Source organism: Porites lutea, chromosome 5, assembly GCF_958299795.1.
Source record: "Porites lutea chromosome 5, jaPorLute2.1, whole genome shotgun sequence".
NCBI classification, from domain to species: domain Eukaryota; kingdom Metazoa; phylum Cnidaria; class Anthozoa; order Scleractinia; family Poritidae; genus Porites; species Porites lutea.
Window position 1 is genome coordinate 40,960,230 of NC_133205.1, and position 17,472 is coordinate 40,977,701.

The following is a 17,472-nucleotide window of genomic DNA, read 5'->3' on the forward strand; positions in this document are numbered from 1 at the left end:
GAAGTATGTAAAACTAAGATGCAGGCGCTCAAGGTAGATATAGACTCGTTGCGGTTAATCTTTTTCAATTTCCGTCGCGGTTTAAGAGGCTTCATGCTTGTAGAACGCTCACTGGACCATGTATTGGTAAAATTCAGCAAGACCGATTCCAATAACACGAATGAAATAAATCCTCAAGTTTTAGCACAGATTTAATTGTACAGAAACTGACGATGCAAGCGTTTATGCTTTGTCAATAATTTTCCCAGTACATGTACCGAATTGGTACTTCGCAAGTCTGGTATATAGCCCCGAGTTATATTTGTAAAAACGTACGATTTCTCGCCCACGCAGGATCGGAGAACGAACTGTAGCCATGGTCACCAATTTGGCGTAATTATATGGAGTCATTAAATCGCACCTGTAGGCAGCCCAAACTCCCCGTTATAAGAATTTAAACCCCTTTACTCTCTGCTTAATTTATCTCGCTTCTTTTCTAAAAGTAAAGACATTTATAACCTTCTCTTACCGCTTTGAAGACCAAATTCAAGTTAAAAACGATTTGATTTTTGACTTTGCAAGAGAACACTCCATGGTAACCCCGCATTGAAATTGTTGTAAACCACAGGGTACAATTTGGCCAATATAAAAATACAGGAATGAATTAAGAGTAACTCAAACAGTAAAGGATGGGTGAGAAACGACGTGATTCAAATTGATTCTCAGTATAGAAAACAAACTTGAAAGATGTAGGATGCTTTTTTGATGCTTTCATTCATAATCATGACGTAGCTCCTTGAAGTAGTTTTTAACTTGCGGCTGCAGTGTTTAAGTTTTACGGTGTCCTACAACATGAAATAAGGTGCTCTTCATGAAATCTCTGTTGAAAATTTCCTGCAAGCGCTCGTCGGAAGAAAAAAACTGCATGCAGCACAAATGTAATAGAAAGCTTATGGGAAAAACAGGGAAAAAAATATCCTGCCCATCAGATTCCTAGAAAAAAAGTTCTTGATGACCAGAAATCACCCACCCCCCGCCTCAAGAGTTAAATGGTCGGCCCCTAAGATAACGTCATAGTTGCCACATTGGTGGTACAAAACAATGAAATGAAGGCCATGTTCGTGTACCGAGCTAGTCATGTAGGAGTTGAACACTTTGCCTACGTAAACGCTTTCTTTTGTTCTAATTAATTAGCATAGATACTAGCCACGTGGGTGAAAATGCTTATACAATGTCAAATGCTCATTTGTGTATCAGAATCGTCTTATGAATCAGTTTCAAAATGTCGTCGTATCTTTATAATTGAAAATATGACTAACAAGGAAAGCACGGAATCTTTGTTTACAAACTTTGATGAGGCTACAATTGAAGGTGCTCTGTCACGAAACTTTTATAGTTAAATTCAAAACAGTAAGAATGTCACAAAGTAAACACACTAATAACCAACCAAAAGGTTAAAAGAAGGCATAAATAACAAAGCAATTACAAAAAGGCGGAGGCACGGATGGTAATTGTGATTTTGAAAACTTGTTAACCTAACAGTTTTTCAAAGTTCATTTTTGTTGTTTGTAACATCTGATGTTATGCTTCGGAGACATTTGTTTGACACGAAGCCGTGATTTTGCCATTCACAAGTAATTTCTAGACAAGTTCAACAGCGAATAAGGACTCATAATTGGCGTTTAACAATAAACATCAAAGGGCTCTATGAGCCAACTCGTGAATCAATTGAAGGTTTTGTGTTAACCTGTTTAAAAAGAAACATTTTACAAGATGGTTGCGTTAGGGGAGGAGGGGGGAGGGAGAAGGGGCGGTCTCCAGTCTGGTGACGTTTACTGTTGGGTAGCTGAGCTTGCACCGTCCTGCAACGGGCACAACATTAACTTCACGTACTCAACAGTAATACGAAGAAAACAGTAATTATTTAATGTTAAGTGAAAATTTCAATGATGTCTACGCAATTATGCAGTAATTTCAAGGAATCATCCTCAATTGAAGGCAATACAAGGCGGCATAAATAGAAGCCTTGCGAAACTACAATACGTACCAAGGAAACATCGATGAAAACGTCCACTACCAAAAAATAAATCCAAATTTCTAAAACTACTTCGAAATCAAATCGACTAGTTCAATTTGTATACTAATATTCTCCATTGGAAATAAACTGCCCCAAGTCAAGTGCGTGACGGTTAAGTTCAAAACTACCCGCGACTAGTCTACGTGATGAGTGGGTGATCGTTAATTTACCGATTTCTCAAGCTCGTATATACTTCACATATTCCACAAAAGTTCTTAACAAACTCAACAATCAATCAATTAAATACATACAAACAAGTTAATCTGCAATAAAACAGCAATTTCAACTTATCAACTCTCACCATCAACAAATCACTGCGATTTTCGGAAATAAAACTTTTTATTCACACGATTAAAAGTACTTTGCAACGTCATACTTTTTGTCCTAAGAATTTTACTTAAACGCCGGTGTGTGTCAAACCACACATTTTAGATTTGGCTTAAAACAACATGGCGTGATAGCAGGGGTTTCAATAAAAATTGAAGTAGCCAGCAGGGTTGAATAGAGTAACCGACTGTATCAGAACGGTAGCCTGCGGGCAAGCTCTCCATTCGGGGAATATCGTGAAAAGCAAACGCGCGAGAACACGCGCGAGCGCGTTCTCTCGCGGCTTGCTTCGCTCGCCCAATAGGAGAGCTTGCTCGCAGGCTATCAGCACGGGGCCAGTAATCTTCTTTTTCTAAGGTGGTCTGGGGACGTGCTTCCCAACAAAATTTCGAAATTTTAAAGCCCTAAACTGCGATTTCCAGCGTGCTGGGGACTAAACTGAGGACAAAAGAGCGTGTTTTTCATTCAAGAAAATATAGCTTTCATTCAACTTTCGAACTATCCGCCACACAATCAATTCCTGAACAAATAATAAAAACTAGATAATTTACGCACTTTCGAGCGTAAACAAATTCTGCGTAAACATATACAAAAACTTGTGAAAACATGACTAAAATATAGCGTTCACATGACTAAAGCATAAACCAGTGGGCCTTTATGAAAACATCATAATTACGTTTATTCCCACCAGTTGCTTTTTCTTTCTAGAAAAAAAGGTAGCCGACTTCTCTGAGCGAAGTAGCCGACGAGTTTCTTCGGGCGTCGGTGTTTATTGAAACCCCTGAATTTCTTTAACATTTTCCAATTTTAAGTTGAAGGTAATTTTGTCACATAAATCATGGCTACGGAAGTGTTCTTCTTAGGATATGTTCATACTATAGCGGACAGCTTTTCATGCCGTCACCAAAAGCTTTCCGCTATGGTGTGAATACCTTTTCTATATGTGACTCTCCACTTTAGAGATCGGCGTGAGGCAGCTTCGCTCCGTCACAAAAATCGCGCCAAAATAACCGTTATGTCTGAACAGAAGCAATATCCGGTATGGTTTTCATGCCCGCGCAAAATCTATCCGGTATAGCGTGAACATAGCCTTGTATACATGATTGAAAAAAAGTTGTCACTTAAAAAGTGTAAAACATGACTGATGAGGCTTCCAGGATTGATTGGCATATGTTCATTAGCAAAGCAAATTCAAAGTTCTTTCAAAAAAGTTTACACTGTTACGAGGAGCTCGTGCGGATGCAAATCCCTAGAGTACTTTGTTTAAGGCATGCCGTTGTCTTTTTTGTCTTCCAAGACAGCTTTTAGGTCCTATATTATGATTTTCAAGCGTGCGTTACCAAGATGGTTACGCTGTTTAACTGTAGAGATCTCTGATGTGTCCTGCGCTACACATTTGAGGTTGTGGGCTTATCACTAAGAAAACTGGGAATCGTCTGACCTTTCTTCGGAATGCACCGACGCGAAAAGCTTCAGTAACGTAAACTTTTCTGGAAAGAACTTTAAATCTGCAATGCTAATAAATTACTACACATAAATCCATTAGGTCCTATGGTTCATATTGTTTATACTTTTCAAAAGACGTTTTTTTAATCAGGTGTATACATATTAACGTGACACTTCCACTGTTACGGTTTGTACATGTATTAATAATGTTAAATCATGTCTCCAGAGAGATGTAAACTGTATGCTAAGTATCAATTAAATACTGAAATAATTTTTAGTCTTACCTCTCAAAATGATTAAAAAGGGCGCACGTTGCCAGTAACAAGCAATAAATTTTGAACCCAACCAAAAGTTGAGTTTCGAACTTTAACGCTTCGGTCAAAAGGTCGAAAGGCCATGGCTTTGTACTCGTCACTGGTGGGTGTCAATTACTTTTGTCTGTTTTTGTTATCAGAGGTCCAATATTATCGCCATTAGAATGACAGAAAAAGAAAAAGAAATAAAACTAATAACCTCTGCTTTATTGGAGTGGAACCTAAATACTGAACCTTGAGCTCAGAGCTCAGTTTCAGTTTCATTGCTCGATCAGTGCCCCTTTTGAATGGAAATGGATCCCGATTTTAAGCGAACATAAATATACCTAAACATTTATGCCTTTTCAATCATAACGCTACGAATAAAATTATAACAACGATCATGATTACAATTAATGCCACAAGTACACAGGTTTGCCTCTTATCTGCAATGGAACAAACAGAAAGTACGGTTGAAATGTATAGCCTCCGTCTAAGTTACCATTTTACCAAAATGACTTCTGCTTCTGATAGCCAAGCTAAGCAAACGTACGGCCAGATTACATGGAGGTGGGGGACCCCAGGTTGGTGAGGTAATCCGCTTATCCAAGCAAAAGACGTGTTTTGCGCGTTTAACACTCTTCTACTCTCAGTTGCTGCTTTTGTTGTGACCTTTCAGTAACGGCTTGGAAACTAAAATTTTGAGGACGTTTTTGGACTTTTTACATTTAGGGCATGAATTTTTCGTCATTTCAGGCCATGGAACCTAAAAATGAGCCTAGCTAGGTGTAAAAAGGGGCAATACGGAGGCAATATGTCCTAGCCGGCATGATCACATGCTGTTTACGGAAAATTCCCTCGTCCATGTCAGGAAATTCTGTACCTTATAGCCTCCCCTAGGGCATGACTCAGCAATTGAGGACATTTCTGCTATGTTTTCAATGTTGGTTAGCATGCAAGGATTTTTCCCATGCCTATCGTCAATGATTTGCTCACTGGTAATAGAGGGGGTGGCCCCAGAGTGGTTTTGCATTGAAATTGGCATGCAACAGAATTTCGCATGCCCTGTAAGCATAATTTGAGGTTCTGTGACCTTCTCCCCCAGGCCGCGAGAAGCCTAGGTTCTAGTAATAAGTAATTCATACCCAGCAAAATCTCCGGCATGCCGGGCATGCCAAATTTTCTGACATGCCCGGCATGCTAAATTCTCTCAAATGCCGGGCGTGCCATAATCTGGGTCATGCCGGGCATGCCAAAATCGGTCTCTGGCATGCTCTCAACGCACAGGTTATAATTCCTTGAATCTACTGATACTTTAAGCGTGGCTAAAAAAAACAAAAAACTAAACAGATCACAGTGCTTATCTTTTGATGTACGGTTGCACGATGACGTCATTGCTATTCCTTTCATTTTCATAGATTTGGTTGTCCCAGCGAAGTTTAAATAACAAAAGCTCTAATTTTCAAAAGAAAGTAAAACCCTGAGGGATTCTGCCGAAGTAATAAAACAGCGTCATCGTGGAGATGACCTGTTGGGGGATGCTAAAAACTCCTCACCCCTTTTAATGAGTCTTTAATAGGATTCCCACTTCACATTGCGAATAAAATGGAATTGACTGAAATCAGTAAAAAGAGAGACAGAGACTATTTTCATTGTATAATAAAATGCATGTATGTTCCATAAGAGCTTTTAAAAATACAAGGTTATAGAATACCTTTCAAAGTTCATTACAAACTGAGCTAAGCCCCAAAATCACTGTTCATTATTCAGTAAATTATGATGTTTGACAATGCAATGTGCTTGAATATAACGTTGCAATTACAAATCTCTCTAACGCAATTTTCCCTACGTTAGAAAAGCTGTTTTTATCTTGTTTCACATTTTGATAAGGAGTCTGAGTTCCTCTTTCTTGTTTTGTAGGCTTGCCAGAGATTAATGTTTTTCTGTCATTACCAGTGTCTGTGTTCTTTGTCTTTAACTCAAAGTAAGTCAGTATTAACTGACAGTATCAAAGAATTGCTCTCTAGAAAAGTAATTATCTCCTAGTCATGTCTGGAAGTTACCTGTAACAAAAAAGAAATGGAATGTTAACACATGCAAGGGCAATATGGAAAAAAGAAATAGAACATGTAGAGCTCAGCTTCTCTTAACATATTTTCATACTGGCTTGTTGAGTCTGTTAAAGGTCGCAACTAATTGTCTGAGGCTAATTTCACAAGAGTGTGCAATTGAGATAAATACATGGTAAATAAAATGAAAGAAACGTGGTTTCACATTAGCCAATTTACATTGCGTTGTTCGATGATGTTTACACGCTTTTCTACTGCGAAATAAACCTTTGCATTTGGATTTGCAAGTAAAGATCATACCGAGTTTGACTGACACTTAATTCAACAACAGTTTCATTTTCAAGCAGGCAAGGTGTAGACCCATATAAAGCCGGAATATGTAAAGGAAACTCAGCGAAAACTTTTTCGTATCTTTTTGTGGCGATATTCTCTCACGGCCCGTCAACTGATTAGGGGTTACGAAGAAAAAATAAATTAGGACCAAAGGTTTAAAGCCTGTCCGGTTACATCATTTTGTATGTTACCTAGAGTTCTAATAAATAGGTCATAAAATAGGATTTAACGAGAGCGAATTTGTTTCTCAATCGGTGTATAAAAAAGTGAGGCTATCAAATGAGAAGTTTATAGAGTATCAAAATTATTAAATTAAAAGCTCATATAATTAGGAAAATTCCTATATGAAAACAATGCTAGTGACATTAAATTGATCAGATAAAATTCTCAGAAAATATGTCGAATAAAAGCCTCATTGTTTGCTTTTGTTTTTGCGTAAAAGTAAATTTTTCGGCCCACAAAGCAAAGTTGAAAAAGCGACTAAATCTTAGTTTTTTACATTGAGCATGTTTATTAGCTTAGTTTTCGTCCGTTTTAAAAGCTTTATAACCCAATCATAATTTTCGGTATAAAATAGTACAAAATCATTTCAAAAACCATGTTCATTTAAAGTAGAGCCGGCAAACGTGAACATTTTGTAATTCAAAAGTCGGACCCAGCCAGGTTGTTTAAGCTTAGAATTATTTGCATTTTAGCTTCCTATAAATTTACCAGAATCGCCTCTCAGAGGCTTACTGTAGCAAAGCATTTTGTAGTACACTCGTAGACAAGCAATGTAAGCCTTAAGTCTTTGCTTGGATGAGATGTCCAAAAGAAAAATTAGTTTTGTGGACCTAAACGCACATTCACAGACTGCTTATATTGAGTTGTTTACAACTTTGCATTGACACGCGAAGCACGTTCATTTTTTTAAAGCGAAATCCAAATCTGATTTTGACATTTGATTTACGGATATTTTTTTTTGTCTCCAAAAGTGATTGTAATATCCGTTTGATTGTCTTTCAAACAACAGTCAAACTATGCAGCAAAAATAAGTAACTTTACCAGTACAGTGGAAAAATATGACCGTAGGTGCCAAAAATTATTATACTCGAGCTATAAAATTAGACCTGACTTTTTTTAGCTTTGGTTTCTTATTTTTGAAGTTTTCTCTAGTCTTCTTAGCAGCAGAAGAAGATTACAAGACATACAAACAGAAACAATCCGAAGTGAACGAGTTGACAACCACTTATGCCGGAGTTCTTAGGCATGCTCAACAGCAAGATAAACTGAATGCCAAAAGGCTAATTCACGGGTTTTGTTCGATATTCAGGCCTTTTCTTTACCAAATTAATACTAAATTTGTACTTACAGTCTCTCGCAGAATCCATTTCTTGTCCAGCATTCACCAACATCTCAACCATGCACCGCAGAAAAAAAAGACAAACAAGTGCGAAGAGACATGACGACATCGTGACGCCACAACTGCCACGCTACAACAAACTAGATTCCTCGTCATCCGAAAACACTTCTGCGGAAATTCGGCCGATTTCGTGCGTGCTCGGGGTATCTTCGGATGACGCAGATGACGTTGCTCAAAGGACTATCGTCAGCAAGGAGTAAAACAGTTTGCGAGATTCGCATAGCCGACAAGGAGCGCACTGAAAAACTAAGCAAAATCTCTCTGAGAAGGCAGTCCAAATTCACCAAATCAGAACGTCTTTGCAGTATTAACTTCGTACTCTCGTACTGACTTGAACGACCTGGTAAGCTTCATTTTCACCAGTCTTTTAATGCTGTTGACCGGGAAACATTCCGACGCGATAAAACTTAAGCATGGATAAGTTTATACTGAGAAGATTTGTTATCTTATTGTTTAAGACGCTTTTCCGCGATCAAATTTAAATCTGGACCCAGAAATGTCAGTATCGGTTTGAAATAAAAGGATTAATCTTTGATTGCAAGTTAAGAATTCTATTTTATGCATGAATAATGTTGTTTTGTTGTGCTTTTTATTTATAAATCCAGGCTTCTCTCTTCAGTTTTGCCAGTCGATCCCGTGACACACATTGTGACAAACATGACTTTTTTTGTTATGATCTGCATTTATTGCCAGGCATGAAACCTGTAACTTCAAGCTCCTTAAGATATATTTGGCGATTACATGTGATTCGCAGGATATGATGCTGAAGCGAAAATCAAAATCAGTCTCGCTGGGCATGCCAATTTCTTGCCTGGCATGCCGGGCATGCCAAACCAAATGGCTTCACCATCGGCATGCCCGGCATGTCAAACCAGAGGAGCAAAAACTGGGAATGAATTATCAACCCGGCGAGAGATCTGGGACCTAAGTTTAGCTGGGTCAATTTTGGGCTGCGAGGGCATGAACCCATTTTTTCCATGCCTATGAGATGTTATTTCTAAGTACCAATGTTCCCTTGAATTTTGTCATGCCTAAATGTATAAAATTTTCCCTCTCTCATTAATCCTCAGACTGGATGCGATTTTTACGCTCGCTAGGCATGTTCAACTGAAAATCATGCCCATACCCTTATTCAAAACAAAATGCTATCAAATTTTAGTTTCCAAGCCGTTCAGTGCTGAGGGCTTCACTTTTAATGACGCAAAGAAATTGATGTAACACGAATCCGACCCCGGCGAGGCGGGTTACCCCACCTTGAAACGTTCTGTTGGGAAAATTTGACCCCGGTTGTGAGCGTTACCCGGTCTGGCAGACAGGGCAACCCACCAGGGCGGGTCACCCCACCTATCATGTAAACATGATCAGATTAAAATAAACAGGCTAAGATCTTGGTTTACAGCTCATTTCACTGTCATTTCACCTCATGCTGTCAAGAAACTACTTAACATGTTTTCTCATCTGACCCCGGTTGGTCAAAAGATGGAAAGCAATAACACAATAAAAACTGATTTCCAAAAAGTCGTGGTTGCACAAGAGTGGTCATGAGCAAAAAAGGTTTTAATGAATTAAAGCAAAAAACAAGTCTCCTACCATCAGACAGTCTGAGAACTTTTTCCACTTTGAGAACTGTTTGTTGCAACTTCGAGTCTGTCATTTCTAATTCATGTCCAAAATCGTCTAAGATTCTAAAAAGATTCAGATAAACTATCATAAGACTTGAGTTGAAAATATATCAGTTTTAGCTTATTCAGTGTTAATGTTTTCTTATTAGTAGATTTTTGCAGCTACCTCCCTTCAGGAACAACGGCAATGCCACAGGAAATGGTTCTTGGAAAAACAACTTATTCACTTGTTTGGTTTGCTTTATGTGACAGAAAAGTAGGGTTTGATTTCAAAGGAAAGGTTTTCATACAGTTACAGTGTCTGTAAATTCTCTATATAAAACCTTTGAACTTTAAAATCATTTGAAGTTTTTACACAACAGAGCCGGGTTGTTCAAGCTGAGTTAACTGAATTCACGCATATAAAAGGTTGAAAAGTGAATTCACAATAATTCTTTTTGTCTACAATTTGATGATTGGATGCTCTAAAAGGATAGGAGAAAAGTATCCAAAAAATGCTTTTGAGAAAAACTGAGAAGATTTGCTCTAATCGACCTTCGAACAACTGGGCCCTGAGAAACCGCAAACCATAATGCATTCTCCACAAGGCAAATTAAGACAACTACAGTTCCTAAGAGCACATAGTAAGTTACACAAATTAGGCTCCTTTAAATTATTGAATTGTTTTTTATTTTCATTTCCCATTGTATGAAAGAAGTCACTTCACTCTTACTTACTCCATAGCAATACCCACTAAAAATAACCCAACAAACAAACAATTTGCTTTCTTTGCAAAAGAACTTACAAATTTTGCTCTTCAATTTCGTCACCAATTCTCTTTCCCATTGTCTTCAGCACACCAACACTATGCCCTACCATATCCAATTGGTCATCTTGTGCTTGTATCATTAACTTAAAACAAATCAAGAGAAAACAACATAATCTGTTAATAACAATAACATTCTATGTAACATGCAAAGCGACATGGCGAAACAGCAACATAATACTGATGAAACAGTATTTTGTTGCCTCTGCGTCCTGCATCCCTGCAGTGTTCTGCCTAAGTTTTAGCTCAGCCCCTGCAGGTGAGGGACCATTCATAGCCGGTAAGGCAAAAAATATGCACCAGAGGTGCACTTTCCTGGGGACAGGGGGATAGTGGAGTGAAGAACATGGTCCCACCCTTGCTGGGAAATTTAGGAGCTAAGTTCTCTGAAACGTCATTCACTCATTACAAGACCTATTTTCCGCAAATCAGCCGAACGTATATTCATTCCTTGTGGCAAGTGAGAATTGGATCGGATCACAACTTGTGTATTTTTTTAAAGTACTTCTTTAATTTTAGTAAACCTTCAGGCTACTGCAGGTTGTAAGAAGTGTTGCTTCAAGTGGTAAATTTAATCAGTTACCACTTGATAAGGAGAACACTGATCCCTGATGCATAAAAATCCCCAAAGATGCAAAATAATTTGTGGAATGCATCCCGCCGGACGCAAAGATGGATTGATTGATCTGAAGATGGTTTTTGTAGAATACACAATGTATCCTGTTTGTGTGATTTCTGTGGCTGTTACTGTGGCTGTTGTTAAACGACCCTTATTTCTTTTAGTCTTTGTTGTGCTTTACAATAGAAGGAGTATATTTTTATTTCAGTAAACTGTAATACAGAGTTTGGAGTCTGTCTTCAGATTAACTGTGTGGTTACAAAAGACCCTGGGACACATTGTATTTTGAACTGGCACTCAATGGTTTTGGACAGGGACTCGTGATTTTTCACAAGATGAGTCCCAGGACTCACCACAACTATTTGTACCAACTCAGGCCTTTTTGTAGCCTCTCTCTGTCTCAGATTGCAGTAATAAATTTGGTGCAAAGGAAAAAAAAGTGGTTTTAAAAGGAAGAGCCTTAAATAGTCCTGAAGCAGTTCCATTGGAGAGGGGTCCTGAATAGAGGACTTACACTAGGATCAGCAATGACTAACTTTAAACATTCTAACAGAGACAGGTAGTGAATCTTACTAAACTTTGTAACCCTGGTAACTTTGCCAGATATGGCAGGGGCACCTCAACAGCTTGTGCTAATTACTGTGGGACAGAGACAGTTCCTTTCTTAAACAACCAATAAGAAGATAAGCCACACCATGGAAGTGTGGGTGCTGTTGCATTTCACATTAAGAAGAAAAGGCCAATGGCTAACCACCCAATGATGTGATCACCTGTAACTGTGAGTCAAGGTCTAAGGCTATTTTCACACTCTAGCGGATAGCTTTTCACACCAACTCAAAAAGCTCTCTTGTATAGAATGAACAGTGATGGCACAAAACTGGAACAAGTTGTTTAAACACATTGAACATTGTGCTGGAGCACTTGGCTGAGACAGTTTGATGAACTAAATCCCAGTCCTCACTCCTGGATATTTGCTTCCATCTCAGTGGGTTCCGGTTGTTTTTCATACTAGTCTTATTCACTTCCGCTATGCTCAGAATACTTGTTCACACTGCACCAAAGTGTAGCATAGAACCTATCCAATTTGTAATGCTCCATTTTTGAGATCAGTGCAGCTTTGTTACAGAAATCACGACAAAATCACCATTCTTATGTGTGAAAAGAAACCCTGTATGGTATGATTTTTGTGCAAACACAAAAGCTACATGTATCCGGTATAGTGAGAACATATAGCCTTAATCAGAGCCGCCATGAATTAGCAGTTTGGTTGGAAGTATGGTCAGGGCTAATCTAGACTATTAGATACTACTCAGTAGATTGGCGCTTATCCAACTGAGCTCACTTGGCCATGGTTATGAAAGTGTAGTACTACCTCTTGCTGCTGCTGTTGGTCTGTTATAAAAGACTGATTTGAGTTTTCAATTTCTTTATCCAGCCTAGAGTATCTGTCTGTAGGTTTGTCGTTTCTTCTTCCGAGAAGTGCCTTGAAATACAATAATGATAGTATTAATATTTGCATGAGGCTACTCTGGTTGGAATGATTAGAAAAAAATCTACTGTATTATGCGGACCCCAATATCCAAATGCAAATTCTCCAGATTAATCTTCATACATTTTCTTAGAGGCTATTCACATGATACCATAATGACTTTAATTCTGGAACAAGTTCATTCCTGCTTTCAATCAGAATTAAATTCTCATCCTGGTGTGAAATTTTACCCCAGTATCAATAATGTAAACTGAAAAAAAGCTTTGCTCCAGATTGGAAATAGCAAATTGAGTAGTTTGGGGCAAGTGGCCCATGTGTATGTGATCTGGCCCGAAAACCGTGCAAGCCAGAATGCCTTAGGCTGAATTGGTCTACCACAAAATTCCGAAAATAAGCCTTTCCATATATAAGCCCCTCCATATATAAGCCCCCAAGACCAGTAACGCAAAGAACCCTCCGTTAAATCGCCCCTTCAAATATAAGCCCCCCGGGGGCCTGTACTTGGAAAATTTCCCTCATATACAAAGAAAAACAAAGCAAAAACGGTATATTTACTTCCAACTATAAGGCTAGCCCTATTGATTTGAAAGGCAAATTTTCCTCCATAGCTCCGTAGATAAGCCCCTCCAAATATAATCCCCTCAGAAAGGACCTTTGAAAAATATAAGCCCCGGGGCTTATTTTTAGAATTTTATGGTATTTCATTGTGAACTTCATTCTGGAACGAAACTCATGAAAGTCATTCTAGTACTATATAAACAGCCTCCTTGAAAATTACTTGGGATAATTACATGATAAGAGAAAAACACATTATCACTAACCACTTCTCATGGCCTTTCCATTAATAATGTACTGATCGAATATTGTTTGGAACATCTTAGTAGACCACAGCAAATTTCGGATCATTATACGTTTCTGGGAAACTGCCCACCTATCCCTCCCCTAAGCTAACATTAATACTTAATTCTCACTTAGGGCAAAATGTTGGCTTAGGGGAGGGGTAGGTGGGCAGTTTCCCAGAAACGTAAAATGATCCATCCAAGCTAGAGTTTACCACAGAAGTATATAAAAAGGTTCAATACTTTTTTAACCTTATGAAAACTAATAAAAGTAGCTTACATCTCTTGATGAATTCTCAACTTTTGCTTTAGCTGAAGGGCTGTTCATGTGCTCTTTAATGTTATTCACACTGTCCCTTGTCTGTTTTATAAATAGCTTTCTCTGATTTACTTCTGAGATGTCAATGTTAAATTTTCTAGGGTTTGCTTCAACAATCCCTACTGTTTCATCCAGATCTTCCAAATCCCATTCAATACTCCTCAGATTGTTACGTAGTTCATTTGTTGTCCAATTATATTCATCTTTGCCTACAGTTCTTGGATTATCTAATAAATCTTGCCATCTCCTGTACAGTGTCTGAACATTATTAACTGCTTTTTGCACCTCCCTGTAAAATAAATAAAGTAATACTTGATGTAAATACACACCCCAGGTCATTGTACAAAAAGAAAGGCCATCATAAGTAACAAGAGTGCTTTTATGTTTACTGTTAAGTATTGTGGACCGTTAAATTTTGTTAACGCTAGGTGTTACAAAGGCCACAATATTTATGTTAATTTTGTTGTAAGGTAAAAAACAGTCAACTGTTACCTTGCAAATTCAAGAAACTACATGTAAATAAAACCAAGTAGAATAACAACTAAATGTAAATGTGCAGATATTGACAGAAAAAGGGACAGCGTAAGGTACATTAGCTCAATTGTTTTCGTAGAGCTGGAGAAAAAAGCAAAAGGTTCCACACCTCCTGTGAAGAAGAGATGGCCAAACAGACCACTCAGTGGATGATAACTGCTATTTGAAAAATGTCTGCTAGAATTAACGTTCCTTCATTAATCTGAAATCACTAAGGAACAGGCAAATAGGGAGCTTAAGGTGGCCCGTTCCTATTTATATGCGTGTTGGTTATGTTTTTGATTCGTGTTTTTCAGAATGAAAAATTCAACCAATTTCTACAATTTTTTGCATCCTTAATAAATAATGATGGAACTTTAAAAAAATGTTCTTTATTTTCTTATAGATATAAAAACTTTTGAGATATCGGCATATAATTAAAACCTCATTTTTATGAAAAATGAAAAAAACTTCAAAATCCCACGACAGATTTTTCCCTAACTTCAGCAAATAAGCCTCAGAGCTTTCTAGTTTTATGTCTGCAAGTTTGAAGGCATTCGTGACCATAGAAATCACTCCACAAAATGTTGGTCAAATTTAATGCTAAAATGATAGGCCAACACATTTGTGAATGTAAATGCACAAATAGCAGAAGAGAGATGACAAACTACCTCTTAACTGAAACGTTGTTCTTACCCAAAGCATTGTTGGAAGAAAATGAGTTATTGCACAACTACCGCAAACACAGTTAACGCTTTAATACAACCAACTTTCTGCTACATGCGCATTGAAATTAAATATATTCTATTTATCCAACTTACTCTGCATTTGTCTGTTCATTTTCGACAAAAATATTAAGAAAACAAAACACAGCATCTGCAGAAACCGCTTGGCAGTTTTTAGCTTCAAAGGTTCTCGTTCTGAGGCAAAATAAGCCCACTAGTTCGAGAACACCTCGCTATCCAATTTTCAACTGCAATGAAAACCCTCTCGCACGATAATATATTCAAGATCTCTTACTTTTCTATCACATGCTCACGAGCAGTATGCCACTTGGGGATAATAGTTATAATTTACATATGGAAATCTATTTACTATCAAATTTATGGTATAATTTGCCTTTGTTTTGTTAGGGGCCTTATAAGCCTCCGATGATTACATCAGTCATCAACAAAACCTTTTTCTGCTCCTATAAGTCCTATAACAATGTTTATAAAACATAATTAGACATTAAGTTTGCAAACCGTGTTTAGTCTACTGTTTCATTTTCAGTTTAGTGATTTTTCTTTGTTTTTCTTTGTTTTTTTTATATGTTCTTCGTAGACAAATTATTTAAAAGTCAAAGTATAGAGGCGTCCCAAGTGGCTTACTGCTCGTGAGCATGTGATAGACAAGTGTTTTAAGTCCTACTTTAAGGTAGGAAGTATTTGTTAATAATAGCAACAATGGTAATGTAAGGACAGACATCTAAAAATATTCCTAGAAACTGACAGCTCATTTACATATACATGTACCAACAACATTGTAAAAATACTGAGAGGTATTTGAAAAATACCCAATGGAAGCTTTTATTATAATCGGTCTGTAAGAAACCTATGGTTAATATCACAAAAAATATAAGCTAGGAAAGGTAAAATTGCAAACTTCTACCCCACCGACATCTGATTTATTGCCAAACTTAACTTCCGAACACACCGAACACACTGAAATCAATCACAGGAATTTACACGTACTCAGAACACAGCAGCTGTTAGAAAAAAAACAGCGATCGATGAACATAAAACAGAAACCAGTGGTGTGCAAAGATTACACAGTCTTCAGACCATAACTGCGACAGTTTACTCAATCAATCTCCTTCATTTTACCCCCGTTCATCAGACAAACGTTGTTTACGGAAACATACATCCTGAAAATCCAAATTTATAGATGGCTAGTTCACTTACTCTTTGACTACGAAAAACGGGTCCTCCAGCGACATATCTGTAAAAGAAACACTTTCAGATCACCACAGAGGTCTCGCAAACAATTATAGAAGAGAAAATCTGTGATAAAGCCGGCAAATACTGCCTATGAATATTGTCAAATATCAGAAAAGTACGCCGAACGACACTGAAAGCTTGAGCTGAAAATCCCCGCCATGATCACGTGATGAGCCCTTTCGATTTCCGCCAACTCATAGCATTGTGCTGACGTACTTCCGTTTAGTTGCCATATCATGATGGGTCCATTTTCTTAAAGTTCGCGCGTAGTCATGTGATTAGACCGTACATGTTCAAACTAGTTCAAACCAGAGAGCACGGATGTAATCTATTTTTCTGTTTATAGTTATTTCGAGAAAGGTTGTCGGAGAAAGTGTAGGCGACAATCCTGAAAGGCATTGTGGGTGGTTTTGAGTTCTCTTTTTTTCAAAGAAATTTGAAAGAATTTGCACGAAAGGCCATGAAAATGTGTCTGCGAGTCCTACAGGAAAGCAACAAAAGTAGGTCTGACAGCTACAGTCGTCAGGAACAGTGTATTGATCATATCCCATGTTATCTTTCGGGATTGTCACGTGCACATTTTTTGCGACAACCTTTCTCGAAATAGCTGTATGTTTTGATGGTCCAAGGGATGCCAAAGTCTCTGACCAGTCATTGCTGTTGTAAGTTCTGTGCGATGTGATTTTTCACTCGGGGCCCCAGCTACTAGCTCTTGGCGTTCTCCATATCAGCCTTTGGTTGCCTACCATTGACCTTTCAATAAATTACAGTACAGTGGAACGTCTATTCAGGGGACACCGTCGGGACCGAGGCAACTGTCCCTTGAATCGAGGTGTCCGCTGAAGAGAGAAGACAACATAAAAAAATCATCATCAGCTTTTCACCGCGACATTATATGTTCATTAATTCACACAAAGGTATTACTTCGATCTTTAATTGATTGTGAGATACACTTAAAGATATCAACCCTCTTTGCGGTCAGCCACCACGTGGGTTTCGGGACCCAGAAAAAGTGTCCCTTTCGGGTGTCCCTTCAGAGTTAAAACATACAAAGATTATGTGGGTGAATTTCCAGGACCAAATATGGTGTCCCCTGAATGACCTGAATAAAGGTGTCCCAAAGGAGAGGTTCTACTGGATACTGTAAAGCTAAAGAAGGCTGGTATGGCTAGCCGAAATATTGTTATAAAAAACAATACACGTTGTTTTTAATCAGCTTTGCAGTAGTCTTTGGACTTCTCGTTCTTGGTTTGTATGTATCAGGGTCCCAGGGGGGGATACTTTAGGAATTTCTGGGTGGGGACTGTGTACCGCTGAGACCCTGGAACCCTTAACCTATACCAGAACTAGTTCAGCTGAAT

General features: G+C 38.1%; 1 protein-coding gene across 1 annotated transcript in view; it reads right to left on the bottom strand.

Annotated features, from left to right (window-relative positions):
- The window catches only part of LOC140937683 (uncharacterized), a 29,341-nt gene extending 13,051 nt beyond the window's left edge, over positions 1–16,290 (bottom strand). Inside the window, exons 1-5 of the mRNA XM_073387246.1 lie at positions 16,076–16,290; positions 13,581–13,908; positions 12,345–12,455; positions 10,333–10,439; positions 9,517–9,611 (exon numbers count right to left, since the gene is read on the bottom strand). Coding sequence (XP_073243347.1) covers positions 9,517–9,611; positions 10,333–10,439; positions 12,345–12,455; positions 13,581–13,908; positions 16,076–16,110 — 676 coding nt within the window. The 5' untranslated portion in view covers positions 16,111–16,290. The remainder of the gene's footprint in view (positions 1–9,516; positions 9,612–10,332; positions 10,440–12,344; positions 12,456–13,580; positions 13,909–16,075) is intronic.
- Between the last annotated feature and the right edge of the window lie 1,182 nt (positions 16,291–17,472).